The sequence below is a fragment of the Megascapheus bottae genome, chromosome 20, assembly GCF_031878675.1.
Source record: "Megascapheus bottae isolate mThoBot1 chromosome 20, mThoBot2.hap1, whole genome shotgun sequence".
NCBI classification, from domain to species: Eukaryota; Metazoa; Chordata; class Mammalia; order Rodentia; family Geomyidae; genus Megascapheus; species Megascapheus bottae.
In genome coordinates, this window is record NC_143528.1 from 43,324,779 (window position 1) to 43,347,837 (window position 23,059).

The 23,059-nt window shown below is 49.0% G+C and overlaps 1 protein-coding gene across 1 annotated transcript in view; it reads right to left on the bottom strand.

Moving 5' to 3' along the window:
- Positions 1–23,059, bottom strand: part of Dlgap2 (DLG associated protein 2) — a 496,365-nt gene that overhangs the window by 69,514 nt on the left and 403,792 nt on the right. Inside the window, exon 5 of the mRNA XM_090353712.1 lies at positions 19,034–19,099. Within this exon, the coding sequence (XP_090209838.1) occupies positions 19,034–19,099 (66 nt within the window). The remainder of the gene's footprint in view (positions 1–19,033; positions 19,100–23,059) is intronic.

The window sequence follows — 23,059 nt, forward strand, 5'->3', positions numbered from 1 at the left end:
GCAGCTGTGGCTGTGAAATCACCCCCGATGCGTGCCAAGAGGACTATCCTCTGCCGAAAAGGCAGAGGATAAGGAGGCCCATGGGCTCAGGCGGCGGCCCTTCCGGTGTGCCTCCCAGGAGTAGGGCTTGGTGTTGCCATGAGTGCTGTGCTTGGCCCGTTCTCTCACCGTGTCTTTCCCAGTTCTCAAGGGGTTTCTAGCCCCACTCCTCATCTCTGGGGTCACAGAGCACTGCACTGGCCTCTACGCGCGCTAACCCTAACCCTAACTCGGGGACAGGATGTGTCTGTGAGGCTCTGTTGCAGTTGCCAGGCCCAGCTGAGACCCCCAAACCCTCAGGCTGGGACTGTTTGGAACCCACGTGACCTTGGCCTGGCTCAGCCCCTCTGGGTAGGAGCTGGCTGCAGGAAGCCCCTCACTGTGACACTTAAGGTGGGTTTGTCTGGCACTGTCACCGCCCTGTGCCTTCCTCCCTTGATTACTACTTTAGAAACATTTGGGTTCTAAAATCTCAGCCCCAGTTGACAGGGTCTTGGGGGACCAGGACTGTAGCAAAACCTTCCATTTGTGTAGCACATTCAGGGACTCAAACTGACATTTCTTTTCTTTCTTTTCCACTTTGGGAAGCTCAAGATGAATAAAAAGATGCCCCCCCCCCTGCAGCAGCAGAGATGCAGTAGCCGTAGCAGGAGATAAGGAGGGCCCTGGTCACTCTGCCCTCCACCCTGCATTTGAACTCAGGCTCATTTCCTTAAAAGTCCAACGTTCTCTCTCAGGGTAGGAGAACAGACTTCGACAGAATCTCACCATCTTCTGCTTCCCTTTTTTTTCAAGCAGTCATGGAGCTTGACTCCGGACTCGGGAACTGTCCCTGAGCTTTTGTGCTCAACCACTTGGAGCCCCAACCCCACTTTTGGTGGAAGTAAGAGTCTCATGGACTTTTTGCCCAGGCTGGCTTCCGACTGCAATCCTCAGGCGTGAGCCACCAGCGCCTGGCTGCCAGCTTCTTTTGCCTGGGAAAATAGTTAATGAACATTTGTTTCCTTTTCCTCCATACCTGACTCTTACTATTTGTAATCTGGCACCAAGTCCAGGGATGAGACATTCAGTAGTGGAGCTACCTTCATGCAGCTAGCTTGAGGAGCCGCCTTCCATGTCCTCAAAGCCCGAGGCCTCTGAGGGCAGGGTCAAGGTTGTTCAAGGTCACCGCTTGGTGGGCCTGTACTTCTGATGCTGGCGCAGTCTGGGGGCAGCAAAATCATCCACACCACGTCAGTGGCCTTCCTTTCTGTTGTTTTCTCATGAGGCCATAGGGCTTCAAAACTGGGGGCTGTGGTCAGCGTGGCTTCCAGTTCTCAGAGATCTCTGTGGTAGTCTGGCTTTCTTCCCCCATCCCCCTGGCTCCCATCAGCTGTCCAAGCAGTGTGAGCGCTGCCTGGTCCAGGCTAGGCCAGGCAGTGCAGGGGGCAGGGCCTCTGGTTCCTGGAGAGCTCGCTTCTACTGCTGACCTGATCCCACCAAGGGCTTGAGAGCTGGGTGTCTGCATCAGGGCTGAAGCAGCCCCCACCAACCTCTGTGCATCTTCTAGCAGATGCAGCGGGGCTGGGTGTAGGCTCTGAGAACTGCATGTGCCTAAGGCAGGATGTACAGTGTCCCCTTGCTTGTTGTTCTCCCCAAGAGCTCCTGACTCTGCCCGCCTCCATGGGTCCTGGGCCCATGCAATTCCAGCGTACACTGCGACCAGGAGGGAGGGCGTAGACCTGGGCAGAGCTCCCTCCCTGCTGGCCAGGCTCCCTTGCTCAGGTGGCCAAGACTCTCTCTCCACAAAGGCCCATCAGTCTGGTGTGTGATGCAGGCCCCAAACTAAACCACTTGTTTCTGGTAATGCCACATTGGGTATACATGCCCCTACAAAGTGCACTGCTGTCACACCACCTGCAGAGCTGGTCCTCGGCAGGCCTGCGTCCAGGAATCAGAGCCAGTGTCCCATGCCATCGACAGAGAGCAAGCTTCGCCCTGTGTGCTGGTGGCAGGAGGAGTCGTATCCCTTTCTTTGGTGATGTAAACTCAGGCATTCTGAGAAAGAACACCGGGAGACCGACAGTGGCCTGGTGTCAAGCCAGTGGCCATGGTAGATGCCGGTGTCTGAGAGTGTAGAGAGGGTGGCATTGAGGTCCTTGGCCTACAATGTCTCTAAAAGTCCACTGCAGCACACTGAGGACGTTCTGAACTTCTGTCAGGTAGCCAGGCACCCTGCAGGTAGGCCTGGCTCTCTCATCATTCCTGTGTCGCTGTGGTACATTCTTACTGACAGTATCTGAGATATTTGCCCTCTGCAGCAAGACAGAGCTTGGAAAGTGCACGCTGAGGAGACGGCAGCCATCCGCCTCAGCAGTGCTGCCCCTGGTATGGAAGTGGCCACCAGGGAAAGTTCATCTACCCAACACCATCTCAGCTAATGGAATTTCATTAACCCTCCTCATTCATTCTGTAGTATACCATGCATTACCTAACCACTACCTCCCACCTCCCTCCCTCTAGCTATAGCTATATAATACCCATCCCACAAAACAACTCCTATCTTGGTTCTTTGGTCAGCAGGGTCAACAACCCAATCCATAATTTATAAGATATGCAAGTAGCTTTTGGAAATCTCCATAGATTCTACCATATGCTTAAACCACAATTTAAGAAGAAAAATTGCACATAGATGTCTTTTGGTGACATGTACTGAACTCAGGGAGTTTCTCATTGTGACCTGGGTGTTCAATCCTTCAGCTCCTTCTCACAGTTTCTTTATAGTTTCCATTAAGCAGTACCCTGACCACAGTTTCACCTTAAAATTGCACCTAATTACCAAATGGCATCTTACTATGGGCTTAATTAATAGCTTTTAAACAGATCTTTATTGCAACATTAAAATACAGTGGCTTCTAAATCACAAAGGAGAATTGCCATTGGCTGTACACTTGTTCCCTTCTTTTTGAGGCCAAAGGTCATAAATTATTCTTTGTACTAGAAAACCCACTCTGTGAAATGTAACTATGGCTTCACAAAAGTAATTATAATTATTTCCCAAACATTTTTCTACTTGACTACTCTTTAATACAAATCAGAGCCTCCTATTTGAAATCATTCAGTCTTCTCTTTTCTTTGACAAAATTCTGACGATTTTCTTATATGTCAGTTTTGACAAAAATCCTAGTCCATTGATATTTGGCTCTTGAGAATTGTTATCATTTGTGTAGGTAGCAACTTTCTCATTTTAAACTTTACATTTTAAGAAAACTAAATTAATTTAAAATTTAAAAGTGATAGGCACACCATTCTATCTAGTATAACCAGTGTGGTTTTAAATTCAGACCAGCCAACATATAAAATTAACCCACAAAAATCAGTAGCTTTCCTGTATAACAACAATGAGCAAAGAGCGAGAGCGACATCAAGAAAACAATTATATTTGTAATAGTCTAAAAACAAGCAATCAATCAAACAAACAAAAAAACCCCAGCAAACAACAACAAAACCCAGGAATGAATCTAACCAAAGAAGTGAAGGACTTCTACAATAAAAGCCAAATCTCTGAAGAAAGAAATCGAAGAATTCAACAGGAAGTGAAAAGACCTGCCATGTTCTTGGGCCAGCAGAATTAATACCTTGAGAATGGCCACACTGCCAAAGGCAATCCACAAATTCAATACAATACCCATCAAAATCCCAATGCCATTCTTCACAGACCTAGAGAAAACAACCCGGAAAGTCATATGGTAGTGACTTTCTCATATAAAAGGCTTCTATTTGCCAAAGCAAGCCTAGACAAATAAAGCAATGCTGGATACCACAATTCCAGACTTCAAATTTTACTACAGAGCTACAGTTACAAAAACAGCTTGGTATGAACACAAAAATAGACTTGAAGTCCAATGGAACAGGGTAGAATACCCAGAAATAAACCTATATACCTATATCCATCAGGTATTTGACAAGGGAGCCAAAAATATATGATGGGAAAAAAAGACAGATTCTTCAATAAATGGTATTAGGAAAATGCCATTTGCAGAAGACTGAAACTCTATCCCCCCTGGCTGTCATCTTGTACTGAATTCAACTCAGCATGGACCAAAGACTGTCTTTAAAGTGTACTTCATATACCTTAAGTAACTGTACAAAGGGGTTTCCATGTAATAAAGCAGCTTATGAATGCAATCCATCTTGATCAATAGCACTCCTCCAGAGACTACTGTGAAGGTCAAAGTCTCAGTGTAAGACCAGAAGCCAGGAACCCACAACCCAAAGGAACAGGAGAAACACTGGGACCAATGGGCACAGGAAGGAACTTCCTGAGTAGAATTTTAGGGACTCAGCAAATAGTAGAGAAATGACCAATGACATTTATCAAGCTAAAAAGTGTCTGTACAAGCTGCACCTGGTGGCTCACGCCTGTAATCTTAGCTATTCAGGAGACTGAGATCTGAGGATCAAGGTTCAAAGCCAGCCAAGGCACAAAAGAACCTGAGATTCTTATCTCCAATTAACTTGTAGAAAATGGGTTAGTGGGGCTTGGTGAAGGGTAGGGTGGTAGCCTTGAGCTGAAGAGCTCAGGGACAACGCCCAGGCCCAGTTCAAGCCCCATGATAAAAAAAAAGTGCCTGTACAGCAAAAGACATAGTTACTAAGCTAAAAAGAGAGCTTACAGAATGGGAGATCTGTGCCAACTATGTCTGACAAGGTCTTAAGATCTGGACCATACAAAGAGCTCAAAAAACTAAACCCCCAAGGAATCGATAACCCAACTAATAGATGGGCCAAAGCACTAAACAGAGACTTCTCAGAAATGCTCAACACCTCTGGTGATAAAGGAGCTGAAAATCAAAGTACCACTGAGATTCCATTCCACTCCATCCAGAGTGATCACCAAGAAATGGGAGGAAAAAAAGAATTCAAACAATAACAAGGGGTGTGAGGAAAAAGGAACCCTAATGCACTGCTGGTGGGAATGTAAACTACACAGCCCCTGTGGAAGGCACCTGGAAGATTTCTAAAAAAACAAAACACAGAACCGCCCTATAATTCAACCACACCACTCCTGGGAATCAACCTGGGGTATGACCAGTCAGACCATAGGAAAAACGTTTGCGTATCCAAACCTATCATAGCCAGGATGTAGAAACAGCCCACATGCCCTGAAACAGACGAATTGACAAGAAACCGTAATGCACACACACAATGGAATGTCTCTCCTTCATCAGGAAGAAAATAATTACACAACTTGCAGGGAAATGGATGAACTTGAGTGGAGGGAACATGTCAGGTGCAGTACGTCAGGCTCAGCGAAACCAAGGGCAGGCGCCTTCTCTCGTGTGTGGAATCAGACCTACAGTACAACCAGGAGAGCAGGTGTAGGGCCTGTGCCTGTGGACAGCAGGGAGGAATACAAGGTGCAGCTCCCCGGAAGGGCTGTCAACACTTCACAAAATGAACACCAGGAGGCTGAAAGAAGCATGCACTGTCCAGAGTGAGGGGCTGAAGAGGAGCGAGGGCAGACACGCGGGGAGAGGAGGAAAGCGGGATGCATAGTGACAGCCAAAGTGCACATGTGAAAATGAGACAGGAAATTTAGGGACGAGTGGGGCTGGGCAGGGGAACGAGGGAAGGGAGTGGCCCTGGACCACTCAGTGTACTCATCAACTGATACGTTGGCTTGAAATCCCTTTGAACAACCACTCAAAGGGAATAAAATATATTTACAAAACCAAAAACAGTAGAAACAAAACTAATCTGTGCGTAAAACTCCATGCTGTCCACCTGAATGCAGTCACACGCTCGCAGTGGTCAGTCAGTACGCAGGACGTCCACGCCACGCCCACCGCACCAGGCACTGCAGGCATGGCTTTCTGGATTCATCTCATTTCTCTTGGTATTGGTGACTAACCACAAACTTTTAACACAGAAGATTTCTGTGGGTGGTGACACCTCACTTGGGAATCTCTAAATCAAGCCTATGAATTTGAATAACACATAGTTTATGTGGAAAGCAGGGACAGCAAAGCACAAGGCCACCTTCTCAGGGGCTCCGCGAGCAGGCCCGGGCGTAGGGAGAGCCATGTTCAGAGGGTCGGACAGGACATCACATACCCACCGACGCTTCTAAGGTCCAGGCGCTGTGGCCCAGGTGTGGCTTGTGCGTCCCAATTAGAAAGATTTCTTCACAGAAGAGCCGCCCAAGCCATCCAGAGGAGCCAGAGAGGGTCTGTGAGCCCTTCTTGCTTGTCTACGCTTTGAAAAATGTCTTACTGTAAATTGCAGCAAAACTATGTCTGCACATTTCTTGGAATCAAATGGACCTATTAAAATTAAAATCTGCTGCATGGTCAGCCTGTGGAAAAGCTCGGACCTCTCCTTCCTTGAGGGCATGTGTGAATTAGTGTGACCTGGGAAATAAATTAGGCACAGTCCTAATGGTCATAAAAATGTCCCTGCCCTTGGCAAGACAATTAGAGAATTCTATATTTAAAATGCTCCTAATTGGCTGGGAGTGTGGCCTAGTGGTAGAGTGCTTGGCTAGCATGCACAAAGACCCAGGTTCAATTCCTCGGTACCACATACATAGAAAAAAGCCATAAGTGGTGCTAAGGCTCAAGTGGTAGAGCTCTAGCCTTGAGAAAGTCCAAGGACAGTGCTCAGGCCCTGAGCCCAAGCCCAGGACTGGCAAAAACCAAAACCAAAACCAAAAATGCTCCTAATTGAAGAAAGCACTTTTGCACAAGATGTTGTTGGTCGTGTTTGGAAAGCAATCTTGAGTTACTTGTCTGTTTATACACTGGCACGTTACAAAAAAAGAATTTAAACTGGTATTACAAATACAAATAAGAAATTAAGGCAGACTTTAGCATTTAAATGTTTTTATGGTGAAGCCAGAGAAAGCCGCAGCAGAGTGGAGAGCTGAGTCCTTGGCTACAATTCCAGCCGGTCCTCACCTGTCCACAGCTATGGCTGAGGGAGAGACCCCAGCCGAATGCCATTTCAAAACTAAAGGGGATTTTCTACTTAGATAATATTAAAGTACAGAGAAAGGAAGGACACAATATCTTTAACCTCCATATCTTTAACATTTTAAAAGTCATGAGAATAGGAAATCATCAGGAATCAGGTGCTTGGGAGTGGGGGACAGAGCCATGGGAGGGAGGGGGATGAGTGAAGAGAGAAAGGGAGAACATGGTAAAAAATGCAATATACATTCTACAAAATTAGGAAACTCGAGGGGAAGAAGTGGGGTTGGCAGGAATGATGGAGGATGTGGCAAGACGTTGATCAAGGTGCATTTTATTCATAAACTGATTTGTTCAATGGCACCTCCTTTGTACATACACTTAAAGATAAAAATAAAGAAAAATACTTAGGGCTGATGAGCACATCACCTGTTTTCTGGGAGAGAGCGACGGGGACAAACCTACATTGCTTTAATAATGGGCTTCAGAAAACCCTCTAAGTTTCAACACACTGAGGGCAGAGTGTAGAATAAACTTGATTTCTCAAACTATGTTAAACACACACACACATTTGGAATAAACTTTAAAGGTAAGCAGTGTTTTTTTTTTTGTTTGTTTTTTTTTTTTTTTTTTGCCAGTCCTGGGCTTGGGTTCAGGGCCTGAGCACTGTCCTTGGACTTTCTCAAGGCTTAGCACTCTATCACTTGAGCCTCAGCACCACTTCCAGTTTTTTTTTTCTATGTACATGGTACCGAGGAATTGAACCTGGGTCTTCGTACATGCTAGGCAAGCACTCTACGACTAGGCCAAACTCCCGGCCCTGGTAAGCAGTGTTTTTACAAAATAAAACAAACAGGATTTTCTATACCTAATTAATCATATTTAAGACTGAGAACGTTCCTTGAAGTTGGAACTTAAGCTTCCTGGATGGTTAGCTGGTGATGTTCCCTCTGCTGACCTTCCTCTGACCTTCCTCTGACCTTCCTCATCCTCCCTCCCCATCTTTACATTGGACTGGAGGAAAAATGTGCACTTGAAATCCTTAATTATTTCAGGAGTCATTAGTTATTGGAAATTTCTATTATCTGTCCAAATAGCAATTAATCACCTATTTTTTTCCTGCCATACAAGCTTTGATTCCATTATTTTTAAATGCTTACCTTACTAGCACTTGCTGGAAGTCTAAGCCCCTTGAATTCCTGCTTTCATGCCTCTCCCGGGCAGTTTTCAGATACAAACCAACCACGGAGGAGCCTCTCAGTTGCCTCTTCTCCCACACTTGGACTTGAGTCTCTCCCCTCCTCCTCATTCACCCTGGAGGGCCTCTGAGCCAGTCAGAAAACTGGGAAGTGCTCCGGGCCGTAACTTCAGCCACGTCTTACATGAAGACAGCAGGGTTTGCAGATGGGATGTCAAAGCTGTGCAGAGTCCCCAGGGGGCCCAGGGTTAGTGAGGGGCCACTTTGCAAAGCTCTCACTCTCATACTCACCTGGAGGGCTGGTGGGCCTCGCTCCTCTCATGTTCCTAGGACATTTGGTCACCGTGGCCAAGCCAGTAGAGGAGAGCATTCTGGGAAGGGTGGGTGGATGGGGCCTTCCTTCCCAAGACATTGGGCCCAGAGCATGGGGCACCCTTCACCAGCTTTGCCCTCATCACGGCAGCATTCAGGTTCCCGGGCTCAGGCGGGGACTGTTTCCTGCCCCATCCCTGGCCTAGGCTATGAGCACCACAGATCTGGGCTCAGCCATGCCAGTGGGCCCCAGGAGGAGACTTGGCAGGTGTCTGTGTCCTGTGTGGGAACATGGTGGAGGCGCCTGTGAGGGCACCTCTGGTCCGGACATGTCATCGGGTGTCCATACAGGAGGACATCCCAGAGGGAGAGACCGACAGAGCCAACCTCAGGAAGGCTGTTAAGCTGAAGCATCATCGCCATACAGAAAATGCCTACAGTGTGTGTACCGTGCACAATGGAATTCTATGCTTCCATCAGAAAGAATGACATCACCCCATTCATAAGGGAATGGGAAGAGACAAAGAAACATGGGCTCCGTGGTTTCCCCCATTTGTAATAACCAGTGTCTGTTTAGGGTAGTTCTAGCAGAGGTTCACGATAGCTCAACAGCTATGTACCTATGACCTTATAAAGTGATGTTAATTGAAATGAACTACAAGATTATGGAACAAGAGGGTTTTTTCCCCCATGTGAGGGAAAGGCTCTTTGCAGAGAAAGCTGGAAACATTCTCACTGCTACATGCCGTTATTTCTTGTTTCGTTCTTTGCTTCTTTGTTTCTTTTTTCTCCTTTGGTTTACCCCCTGTTGTTACTGTATTTTAGTTTGGTACCCTGTGTCTTGTATATAAGTTTATCTGATTTGGGGACGGGAAGGGGAGTCACAGGTATGATGAGAGAAAGGACAACATGTGAACCAATGCAACAGTGCCGCTCTGAAGACACTATGTTGGAAATGAACTTTACAAGTTGGGGCGGGGTGAAGGGAGGGAAGGGGGAGGGAAAGCCGGAGAAAATGGGGGAGGGGTAACAAAGTTCACCAGGAACTGTACTCATTCCCTTCCTATGTAACTGTGTAACCCTCCATTCATCACCTTTACAACAAAAAGACAAAAGAGAGCAATTTCCAAATATTAAACTATGACTTGTCGACGGGTGGTGTGTTGTCCTGATGCAGGAGGAGGGCGAGGAGTCGGCGGAGTGTTCTGAGCCTCTGGGAGTACATGCACAGCAGGCCTTAGGCCTGCAGAGTCTTCTCCATCCAGGTAGAGGCGAGGCTTATGCAACCAAGTCACTGGGACTCATAAATATGCCTGTGTGGGGGAAAGCCTCTTTGCAAAGGGAACCTGGAAACGTTCCCACTGCTACATGATTTTGCTTCCAAAGATCTGCCTATGTTGCTTAAAATACTGATCATATCTGCACAAAAATTGGTAAATGTATTTTTCTAAAATGAGTTAAAAGTCTCCCCAATGGACGGTTGCGGCAAGTGAAAAATATCAAAATGCAATTCGAAAAAAATAAAAATCAAAGTTTTTTTTCCCTCTGGGAATCGAAGAGGCATAGTGTGGGCTGGTCCTCTGGTTCTCTGGTCCTCTGTGGCCAGTGTCACAATTCAGATTTCACATTGTGCTGCAAAGCCACAGCAGCAAAAACAGGCATGAAGCCCAAGGGAAGTGATTAGAAGACCCAGAAACAAACACCAGACACTGGAGAAGAGACAGCCTCTTCAACTAATGGTGCTCAGAGCCTGTCCTCAGAGCACGGGAGGCTGAAGCTAGGAGATCCCTGGCTCCTGCTCTCTACAAAAACCAATTCCAGGGCCAGGAGTTTGGCCTAGTGGTTAAAGTGCTTGCCTAGCATGCATGAAGACCTGGGTTCGATTCCTCGGTACCACATACATAGAAAAAAGAGCCGGAAGTGGTGCTGAGGCTCAAGTGGTAGAGCTCTAGCCTTGAGAAAGTCCAAGGACAGTGCTCAGGCCCTGAGCTCAAGCCCAGGACTGGCAAAAAAAACCCCAAAAAACAAAAAAAACAAAAACAAAAACAAAACCAATTCCAGTATCTGACTTTGTTACCTGCTATATATATATATATGTGTGTGTGTGTGTGTGTGTGTGTGTGTGTGTGTGTGTGTGTGTGTGTGTTTATTCATTTATTTGAAATAAGAGGGGAAAAATGAGAGGGGGTGGGTGAGGGAAATGGGAACAAAAACATGAGAAAGGGTATCAATGTGTGAGTGTGTGAGAAATAATGCACCTTCTATATGGCAAATATAACTGTAACCCCTCTAAACATTAACATTAAAAAACTGAATAAAATAAAAAACAAAAACAAAACAAAATCAATTCTAGATGCATCTAAGTTCTTAATGTATAATCTGAAACTTCGAAACTACTTCAGGTACACATGGGAAAAACTCTGAAGGATATAGGAATGGTTAATTATCTTTGAATAGGACTCTAATTGCTCAGGAAGTAAGAAGAATAATTGACAAATTAAATTAAGATGTTTCTGCACTTCAATGGAAACAATTACTTTGAATCAAGAAACGATCCACAAAATGGAAGAAATTCTTTGCCTGCTACAAAATGGATATCCAATAGCTCAAAAATTAAATGGCAAACAAACAATAATGTTCTTAATGCTATTAATAAGAAAACTAATTGAATAGACAAATCTCAGTACAAATGGCTAATAAATATATGAAGAAATGTTAAATATCCTTACTCATAAAGAAATGTAAATCAAAATTACATTGAGATTCCATTTCCATCTTAAAATGGCCCCTTCTCTCTCTCTCTCTCTCTCTCTCTCTCTCTCTCTCTCTCTCTCTCTCTCTCTCTCTCTCTCTTTCTCTCTCTATCTATGACAACTGGCAAAACTTTGAAGAAAAAGAAGCTCTTATATACTGCTGGTGAGACTGTAAATTAGTGCAACCACTATGGAGATTCCTCAAAAATCTAAAAATAGACCTATGATCCCCATACTACTTGGGTAAATATTTGAAGGAGTGAAATCAATATATGGGAGATACAATATACTTGCTATCTGTAAAGTCCTAAATTCAGGCAGAAAGCAGACCCAGAGCTTGGGAGTACAAAGTGTCTGACATTAAAAAGAAAATTTCCATACAGAACAAATACAATATGAGTTTTCATCTTTCAGGCATGGGATGGCATGATATGGCTTCAGGCATTGAGGCCACCTGAGCCACCCTTAGTCATTATCTTAGAGAAACAAGGAGACCCTAGGTATGGTGTGAAAATTCATCTCATCCAGAATTCAGTCATGACCTGAATTCAGTACATACACGTGGCTAGCACACATGTATGTACACATACATGGATGTACATATATGTAATTACTTAGAATTATTTCTAGTAGCCAAGGACAGTAACAAAGACAGGAGAAGTATCTAATGTGGGTCTAACTAGATTCTCCTCAATCACCAAACGATTAGGCTATTGTGACAATATTCAGAGAGGAGGCAAGCATCAGATTCAATAATTTACTTAATGACTGTGGTCAGTGGCACAGAGGAATGAAATGCACATGATTTGAACTCAAATTCATGACAAACACCAAAGCAGCCGGTGCCCGTGTGTGGATCCCAGCATGGCTCTTTTTAGCTGGTCCATGCTGGACAAGTCCGTCAAACCTTCCTTTGAGATTCATGATCTTTAGTTGAACATAGGGCAATGAGCAGGCCACGCTGTCTCAATGCCTGAATGTCCCACAACATCAGCGTTGGTCTTCCTGCCTCGTCTAACCCACCACCCCCAAACACGCACGTGGCAACCTGATTTCCTCTTTGTAATCTGTATTTAAAAGTTCATTAAAAATCATATATGGTCTACCAGCAAGGAAGCCCAAACAAACTCAACTCTGGAGCTCTCACCAAGGAGGGAGCCCACAGCCTGCTCCCCGCCAGGGAGGGAGCCCACAGGCTGAACCCCACCAAGGAGGGGGCCCACAGCCTGCTCCCCACCAAGGAGGGAGCCCACAGGCTGAACCCCATCAAGGAGGGGGCCCACAGCCTGCTCCCCACCAAGGAGGGGGCCCACAGCCTGCTCCCCACCAGGGAGGGAGCCCACAGGCTGAACCCCACCAAGGAGGGGGCCCGCAGCCTGCTGCCTTCCGCCAGGTTGGTGAGGCGGAGGGATCCCATGATGCTAGAAATGCAGGTGGGGAACAGAGGCCTGAACATTAGCAAATCCAGTTTTGTGCCTGACTGGAAGGCTAACGGGTACTGACGAATCCCGTAGCACAGGAGTGCAGTGCCTCCCGACGATCAGGGCCGTCGGGGTGGGCCTGGCTCTGCTGCCCGGCCGCACTCCCGCTTCGAGTCACTTTACGATCTTCCTACAGATGTCATTTCAACAAAACCTCCTGCAAAGCAGCCTTGGGTGAAGCTCCGCTAGGGTGTTGTTACACGGGAGGCGTTCTGTCTGCACCTTCCCAGGTGTCAAGTGCTCTGCATGGCTGCAGAGCACCACAGGACACCACGGGTACCGCCACATACTACACACACCCCAGACCAGCGTGAACTCCCCGAGCACCACCCAGTGGCTCACTAGACCCCACAAATGTCCACATCCACCAAACGCCATGAACACCTTCGAATCCCACCCAACACAACAGACAGCACTCAATGCCACAGGTGACACCACTGAAGGCCACCAGACACCACAGACGCCAGGAGCCCCACAGACAGCACTCGACACCAGAGATGCCACTAAAGATCAGATCCCACGAGTGCCACTGAATGCCATTAAACGTCACAGACCCATGAATACCCAAACCAACCGAATGCCAGAAATACCACAGAACACAACGAATCCATAACCACCACAGATATCACAGGATGCCATGAACACAACTCAGTGCTACCGAATACCACCGAGTGCCACAGAACAGAACTGAATACCACTGGATCCTTGTTTTAAAAAAGTAAACACACACTTTCTTTCTTTTTTGGTACTTTTGATTCAATTATCAGCAGGTTACACACTTATAAGCTATTTTTTCTCTGATGCCAAAACTCATATACTTTCCATGTCCTGCCCAAGTGCCTTCTGCTGCAGCAAAACCATCACATCCAGACAAGAGTAGTGGCCTACGTTAGAACACAGTGTATTTAGCAGGTATGTGTGGGGTCTGCCCTGATAGTAGACAGGAGGACACTGATGTAAGACAAGAGCTGGTCAGAAGCTTTACGATGGTGAGTGACTCCTCTCTCCCCACTCTCCTTTTTGGGTGGCACAGGCTTAGACACAAAGGGAGGCCTTGCAGTCAGAGCTTCAGGGGGTGGACGGCCCGTGGAAGAGCACAGGCTGGAGACATGGAGCACAGGAGGAGGACCCACACCCTGGGGCACAGAGGCGCAGCCTTGGCTGACAGGCCACCCGTGTCTGCGGTCTTCACCTGCTGTGCTGGGAAGTGCGAGGCTTGCCCCCATGAGTCCTCCGGGGCTGGGCCTGGGCTCTTGACCATGCTGTGTCCTGTCTCTGTGCCCCTGGAATGCCAGCACACCCCAGAGAATGTCAGATGGCCATCCGTGCACATCCCAGGAATCACCGTCAAGACTCATCGGGAGCCAGCTTAGAAGTCTGGAAGGTGACTTCTATGCATTCCCCATGGGTCTTTAGGCAGAAACAGAAAGTGTATTGCTGAATCGCTCAGCACCCCACCCCTCTTGTGCTGGTACCTTATCCAGTGCGGCGTGAACTTTGACATTTAACTGGTGCTGTTTTGTTAATGACCATGTTGTCACATAGGTACAGAAGGATCCACGGGTTAAGGCTTCTATTACTCACCTGGAAGCTGTGTGCAGCAGGCAGAACTTGCTGTAGCCTTGTAAGGCCATCCAGGCTGTTGGGCCTACAGACATTCTGCCCGTTGCTCATTCAATGTCTCTCACCTTCCCACATGGATCAGACAGGACATGGAAACCTGAGGCCTGCCTGGTGGTTGACACTTAGCCACTCTGAGGACTCTGATCTCAGAATTTTTAAAGATGTGGGTTAAGTGCTTCATGAATGCATCTAATTGTTAACTGCTTGGTAGTTAATGTTTGCATAAAGCATGCATGGTTTTCACACGCTTTGATGAAACCTGGAGTCTAATGTTTCTTTTTCCAGTTCCTAAACAGATCGAGGTTTCATTTCGTTTTTGTGACATGATGGTCAAGGATGTAGGCTCTTGTTCCTATGGAAGAAAATTATCTTCTAGCACTTGACGGCAAGGAAAATGGTGACATTTGTACTATGAGAAAGGTTTTGTCTGGGTTAGCTAAGGCTGGAGAGAGCGTGCGTGTTGACTGAGACCATGAGGTACCTGGCAGATTGATGGGAAGTCGCATGGGGCTCGCAGGAGTGGGCCAGATCAATCAGGCAAGCAAACGCGCAAGTCTGCATGTTGGTTTTATCTGTCTGTTCCAGCTACAAGTTCTTCTTAGCTACAGAACACACCATTTCATTTAGCATACTATTTGCATTCTGTATACAAGTTGGATAGGCTGGACCCAGGGGACAGTAGTCACAGGTGAGGGGAGATGGCACAGGGTCTGGCTTAGTTCACAGCCAGGACTGCCACTCACTCCACGGTGGCTGTGGGTGGATCTGCCAAACTCCTGTGCTTCAGCACCGGTCCGTGGCTGTGAGAGGGAGCCCTCTGTCCTCAGACTCACCCAGGACTGAGTGTGCTTCTGCGCTGGCTTCACTTCTGCTATGCATGCACAGCCCCTTCCAGGAGGAGGCAAGCCGCAGCGGTACCACAACCTCCTGCACCCCAGACTCAGCATCAGGCAATCTGCCTCTTCTTTTCTTCCAACTACCAGGTCCCTTGGATGTCTAACCTTTGGTGGTTAGCCCCCACATCTTCCCTTGCTGGGTGACTTTCCCTTTTCTGGGCCTGAGAGCCCCCTTGCCAAGCACAACAAATGCCTAACACATGAGACAGAAGCATTGGCCTTGGAGGCAGCCATTGCACCCGTGCACGACTCCTCCCCTGCAGCCATCTGGGATGGGGCCAAAATGCCCACCTGCACTGGAGCCCGCTGATGGTTTGCTTCCATGCGTGCCAGCCATAAACGTCTGCAGACCCTAAATCCAATCATGGAAGTCTGGTCTTCAGTAGTTGTAATTTGCAAATGGGCCCAGTTGCCATGGAGATCGTGTTCAGAGATGACATGGAGCGAGCTCACGCTGCCGGGAGCGTGGTGTGCATCCTCTGAGTGCGGTCCCCTTCTTGTGGCTCAGATGGCCCTGCACACGCACACAGGCCACGGAGATGATGCAGCAGTGACAGAGTGGCAGCTGGTGCTGGTCTGAGGCTGCGAGCACCACACCTCGTCTCAAGGGCTCTGCCATCAGAGCTGACACCTTGACAGCCCCTCGAGACAGGACCTCCTCTGGTCACGCACACCCTCCCTCGTGAGCAAACTGGACAAGATGTTAGGAAGTGGTGAGAGCCACGGAGCTCCAGGCAGGCAGTGGGCCTGTGTGCAGGACATGTGTCTGCAGGGGCTTGCAAAGCATCTTGACGATGTTCCAGCCCACAGGACACATTCCATATCAGACTCCCGGCACTCACAGAGACACCGCCAGAGGGTGTTATCACAGCCTGCCTTCCCGCATGCCGTACTCACACGCTGGGCTCTCTACTTCCCCAATTTTATTTCTCTTCTCATTCAAAATGATGCTGTGAATGACCAGTAACACAAATTCATAGTCCATTAATAAGCTGCCATCAAGAGTTTAAAAATTGGTATTCCAAGGCACAAAAATATAAAACACAGAAAAACAAAATGAATGAAAATTACTTAGTGAATCAGGGAGAAAATTAGTGAGACAGGCGGTGTCTCTTATTATCAAACAAATGTTAGTTGCATTCCCCTCTGTCCCCGGTATCTGTCCAAGATCAGTTTACTAGAGCAGTTTACTATTTGTTTCAGAAGTTGCCCATTAGACTCATGAGGACAGGAAAAGTATCCTGTTTGAAATGTGAGATAAAAATTTTAGTGGGTTTATGTTCGTGTGTGTGTGTGTGTGTGCATCTTTTTGGTCAAAGTTAAAGAATGAATATGGAATCACGTGTGTTAATTCATCTCCTTTGTCGTCTGTGAATTTTTCTATTACAGAACCTTTCCCCCATTTTATGACAGTTCTGAGGGACACAATGGAATGCATTAAGCAAGGACGGGGGAAATTTGGGGGGTGTGTCTGGCTGTTCTCGGCTGGCGATGATGATGGTTCCTCCTGCTGAACACAGGGCAGTGTCTGCTGGGGGCTGAGCTCCCCACCTGAGCCAGAGTTCCCTCCACAGCCCTCTGTCTCCTCCCTGCCCTACTGCCTTTGGGGAAAGTGACTCAGACATCGCTGCTCTGTGGACTCCTTGGTTCTGCTGATCAAACCTGTCAGCTCTTCTCTAGTTGAGGCCTCATAGCCTTTTCCCACTGGAACACTTCATTCCTGCGTCTTCTAAGAGGTCTCCAGGAGACTCAGGGAGGAATTTGTTTCTCTCTTAATTTGCCTGAGCCTGAGAGATGAGAGCAGCATCTGTCGCGTGCCAGGAAAATCCCACGAGCCACACACCTCAGCGTGTCCTGTGTGGGGTAGGACGAGCACATGGCCGCCTGCTCAGCTCCAGCCCGCAGGACCCCAACAGAATCCAGGAAGCATCTGGTCAGCTCTCCCCTTCCCGGGGGACTGGCAGAAGGTAACCAGCGCCTGCTTCTGGATTTGCTCTTTAATGTCTGAGGCATCTGCACACTGTGTGGGCTGTCAGGACTCGATGAAGCTCTGGGGGCTCTGGCCACCCTCCCCTTCTCCTTCATGCAGCACACCCGGGCCCTCAGACCTGCCCGCCGTCAGGTGCAGCCATCAGGGGGCAGGGGTGTCTGCGCTGCCCCTGCAGAGCCCTTCTCACCCCGCCCTGCCTCGGCAGCCTCTGTACGGCTTCCTCTGCCTGTTCTAACTTGATTCGGGTTGCATTTTAGAGAGCGCTGTCCACACTCTGGGACTTGTTTCCTCCCACAGTCACGGCAGTTGTGCCTTGGTTTTCCTGCTAAGACTTCACTGTGCAGCACGGCACTCCTGCCCAGGAGCTGTGGGTCCTCTAGAAGGAATCCCGTGGCTAAGGCCCAAGTGTGGCCCGCGAGGACCTGCAGGTGGGTGGGGTGGGGGTGAGGGAGTGTTGACAAACACCCGCAAACACCCTCATGATGGCGAGGGAAACGTGGCCCGGGAATGGAGGCCATATAATTTGGCATGGCCAGGTGTGGACTTTCTAGATGCCAGAAGCTAACCGCAGGTGCCGTGGTACAGAGTGTGTTCTAGAATTTTATGAAAATGCCTAACCCCTTCACTTCCATTAAAATTAAAAGTGTCTGACCTTAAAACATTTGAAGTGATGGATAAAGGTCAAATGGGATTGTAAAGTGAGTTCCCTTGTTAACAGAGCTTCTGAGATACAATTGTCCCTCTTGCTAGGCTTCATGGGACTACGACACGGGGATGTCATGGGTGGCATGGTGACATGAGGATGTCACACTTGGTACTCTTCTCCCAAGTGAAGACAGTGCAGGCCACGGACCACTGCTTACAGCACAGAACCCGACAGACATCCACGGTGGACAGGAGGACACCATGTTCTCATTCACCCGGCCTGGAGAAGGAGGGCGACGCTGGCCTGCACGTGTTCCCGAGGGAGCAAGGACAGGGTGCGGGCCAGGCTGGAGAGAGCTCCTCAGCCAACCGTCGCTGCCCCTCAGACTCCACGCTCCTCACCACTCCAAATGCTTTCTGGCTGTGACATTCCCCTAAAGCAGCATGGCTGCCCAGGGAATGCTCCTTTAATTCTCAATGTTTCTAATGAGAAATGAAGCCATTGCTCATCAAGGTCTGAAATAGACAGGAACCAAAGCCGGACATGGTCTCAGGCTGACCAGGACTCAGCCCTGTTGCCCCTGCCTACAGTGTAGGGCAGCTGAGGCTCCTTCAGGTCACGGAGACTCCACGGCCACACACGCAGGGCCCCGTCAGCTTCTGCTCAGCACTGCACACCTGCCCTCTGTGGCAGCAGGACGCCCTGTCAACCCGCACCAGCCCCACGGAGTCACTGCTGTCCATGACTGCCTAACATGGACATTCCCTTGGAGAGTGCATGGGGAGGGCGGTGGTGACAGCCGCCCAGCCGCTGTGGGGGGGGAACTCAGTGAGGTGGACCAGCCCAGCTGGGAGAGGGCAGTGGAAGGTCCCCTCCCCCTGCACCCTCAGGGGGGCTGATGCAATCACAGGTGGGGGAGGGGGGCCGTTCTGAGGACCTGTGGACACTGCTTCTTGTGCAGCGAGGGTGCTGCCAGTAGGGACCGTGGCGGGTGGGGGGGCGAGGATTCTTTGTTATGAGAGCTTCACCAAGCGCTTCAGCTATGACCTCGGGAAGTATGGCTCCAGTTTACTTGGTTTTTCCTCAGGCCATTCTTTTCACAGGAGCATGCTTAGCCCCCCGGGGCCTGCCCATCCATACTTTACCTAGGTCCTCGTCTGCTGGCCCCGAGAAGCTGAGGCCCGGCTGGGCCAAGTCTCCACCTTCTTCCTCTGCAAGACAGAAGCGAAGTCATTCTTAGTATGGGCCGTGTGCAACAGCAGATGCCGCACACACTGACAGGCTGCTGTCAGCATGGGTCCCCAGTCATCGCCAGTGAGCCTCCACCCAGGTGGGAGGAGCTGCTGGTGAGCCTCTGCCCCAGAGCTGGGCCGCCCCGCCAGCCAGCCGCTGCCCTGATGCCATCAAACCAGGCTTCTGTGAGATGGCCCGGCCTGGGGGCCTACAGTGGCATTGCCGCCGCCTCCTCCACAGACGGGGCACGAGGCACCTAGAGAGACGGACTTGTGTTTCATCACCTGTCCCCGTTTGCCGTCAGACCCAGCCCCGGGCTGTCAGGCTGCCCTCCTCTGTCTGGAGACTGCGGTGGCCTCTACCCCACAGCAGCCCAGAAACAGGAATCCAAGGACAGACCCAACCATCACCCTCAGATCTCTCTCACACACACACACGTGGTACAAGCCATGCCTTTGAACTTCATGCATGTTACATTGTTCAAATCACAGGTGCTCAGATGACAACACTGCTGAGGACGTGGACAGACAGAGCACGCAGAGAACAAGGCCATGCCGAGTGTGAGCCGTGCAGGCAGACACGCCTGATTAGACCCCATGCGTGGGGTTGCTGGGTGTGCAGGCTGGCCGGGAGTTGTGTGTAGAAATGACCTGCTGCAGAATGTAGGACTGCACTGAGTTAATGCCTGCATGAGCAAGAGGCTCAACCCCAGCAGAGGAGAGGAGAACAGCACATGGTGGTGGTGACATCAGAGCCCTGTCCAGGTCGCACGTCTGAGCGCTGACGCGCTGAAGACTGGCTTCTGAGGGTCTCCAAGGACACCTCACGTCTAAACTGCATCAGGGCACGACACCTGCTGTCCATTCCCTCCCTGTCAGCCCTGCTGCCCGGTCCTGCCTGCTGTGGTCTGCCCCAGAGCTCAACCCTGAGCACATTTGCACAGGACCCCGCTTAGGGCCCAAACTCTCTCAGTCACACTAGGCACAAATTGAGGCCTCAGAGGTCAAATGACTTCTTGGGAGCTCAGCCTATAACCTCAAGGTCAAAGGTTCTCCTATGAAAAGTGTGGGAATGTGGGGTAGGTGCTTCTCTCAGTCCTTCCCATGTGATTAGCCAGTGGCCAGCCGCCACCCTCAGTCACCCGGGCACACAGGTCTCCACAGGGCACAGTGAGCACAAGAGTGAGGGTGCTGGGGACGCTGGGCACCTGGCAAGTCCACTTGCAGTGTTGGTCACACTCCAGAGGCCCTCAGTGGTCTACAGGAGCCTTCTCTGGGTGGGGGCTTCCCTGGACAGGCTTCGTGTCCTGCAGGGGTGGGGCTTGGTGTCCTGGGTCATTGCAGCCTGCAGGGGTGGGGATTCATATTCTGGGTCATTGCATTCACTGCCATGGGCTCAGAGCTTGTAGTCCCTGGAGACCTGATTACTTCTTCTTCTACCAAATTCTGTGCTCTGAGTCCCCCCTTTCCACCTTCTCTGCAGTTTTTAGAGGCCTACTCTAAAGAAAGCACATCCAGTCTACACTTTGGCTGCTGCTCTAATGACAGGATTGAAGGATGTTGAAATTAAGGATTCATCTCGCTTGCTAGGACAATGGCACTGATGAGTCTTAATGCTGGCTCCCTCTCCGATTTCAGCCGCAGCTGTTCCACCAGCTTGCAGCCAGCCACAGCTCTAATCAGAACTGGCGGCTTTCCTTTGAAAACAGAAATGCTCATAATTCTATTTTGGACTAAGGATTGAGTCTCAGCAGAAACTGCCCCTAAAGTCTGCAGAATTGTGCCAGTTCTTCAATGTCATCTAAATCAGGCTAAGTGAAAATGCCAAGGCCCCAGTGAGGCCACCCCTCAACTAAGGGTTGTGACGAATGGCTTCTCCTGGCCACAGGAGCTGGCCCCTGCCTGTATCGGCCCAGTGCCTGCCTGCCCACCAACGTGCGCTCCAATCTCTCCCCACCCACATTCCTAGCTGCAAACCAAGTGAATGGCATCGCTGTGTATTCACATTCTTCCAAAAGAATCTGTTCTTTTGTGGCACTGGGATTTGAACTCGGGGCGTCACAGTCACCAGGCAGGCACTCTGCCACTGAACCACACTGCCAGATCTTCTCTGCCTTTTATGCTGGTTCTGGGGTTTGAACTCAGGGCTTGGGTGCTGTCTCTGAGCCTCTTTGTGCTCAATGCTAGTGCTCTTCCACTTAAGCCACAGCACCACTTTCTGCATTTTCTAAGTGGTTTATTGGAGATCAGAGTCTCACAGGATTTCCTGCCGGGGAAGGCTCTGAGCTGTGATCCTCAGACCTCAGGCTTCCAAGTAGCTAGGATTACAGGCCTGAGCTCCTGGAGTCTGGCTGTAACTGATTATTTTTGAGATAGGGTCTCACTTCCTGCTAGATGTGCCTGGACCATGATCTTTCTGCCAATTCCTGCCATCCTGCCATCTCAGCCTCCCGAGGAGCTAAGAGGACAGGCGTGGGCCTCCAGGCCTGGCTTCTTCTAAGAGAATTTTATTCCAGAACAAAGTTCAGTTATGACTAGAAGTAACATGTGCTTTGTTTTGAATGTCTTTGGACTAAAAATTTAAAAGTACTGAAGTGAAAAAGCAGAATGTTTCTTATTTAAGTGTCTGAAAGCTTCGAAATGAGATTATATCTGTCTTTGGTTAAATTTGAACATTATTCACTTGAAAAGTGACATAATTATATTTTATATAACATGCTTTACATCTAAATTCCAAATGTACACAGTTCTAAATCCTCTGTACCATCACTTGTATTATTAAATGCCAATCTTTCTAGACTAAAGAGGCCCTGGAGGTATCAGTTGATGTTTACACAGAAAATCCCACCTTGAAGATGACGAGTCTGGAAACCTTCCTTCCAAACCAAGCTGTTCCTAGGATTCCATGATGCCATGTGCCCATCTCCAAGATGCAGTGCGTGACCCAGGGAGCCCCGTCTCAGAGGAGCGGCTTTCCCGTGCCTCTCGGGAAGGCCCCAGCTCAGTTGCAGGTCAATCGTTTTCTGAAGCTCATATGTACCTGGGAACCTACGTTTGTGTTTGTTGAATCTAGCTCGTCCACCCTGGGAACATTCAGAAAACGAGGGGCTTCTGCCTCCGCCCAGGGGATCCAGCCTACAGCTGCCGAGGTTCTAAACTCGGGCCCAGGGGGCCGTCTGGTGGAGAACCACCAGCCCCGGGCAGTGAACCCAGTTGCCTTTTGCCTTCCCCAGAAGCCCTCCCTCTGGCAGGCTAGGGAGGTGCCTTTGCCCACAGGTGTCTGGGCTGGCTGCTCGGAGGGCTTCAGGTGCCGCCTGCCATGCCAGCTCTCCTGGAGGTGGGATTCTGCCTGCAGGGGCCTTTGGGTTCTGTGATATATAACTCACTTTCTGGGCTGCAATGACTCAGGCAGAGCAGAAACTCTTAAATTCTTCATGAGACATGTCTTCATTTTCCACCTGATGAACCTCTGATGTCTACCCAGCCGCTGTCTCATCCCCAGGGATGAGAGCCAAGGCCTGGGGGGTGAGGACGGGCCGGCAGTCCCCAGGGATCCCTTTGTTTTTCTTTAAGAAAAGTGACAAATCTTGATCTTCAAAGGCCCGATTATAAATTATGGCAAAATTATAGTATAAAATCTTAGACTTGTTGGACAGGAGGGAAAAACTGGGATAAAGCAAAGCAGGGGGTAACATTGTCCAAAAAGAAATGTGCTCATTACCTGACTTGTGAAACTGCAACCCTTCTGTGTATCATCTTTATAAGAATAATAAAATATGTTTTCTTTCTTTCTTTCTTTCTTTCTTTCTTCCTTTCTTTTTTCTTTTTTTTTTTTTGCCAGTCCTGGTCTTGAGCTCAGAGCCTGAGCTCTGTCCTTGGACTTTCTCAAGGCTGGAGCTCTACCTCTTGAGCCTCAGCACCACTTCCAGATTTTTTTGT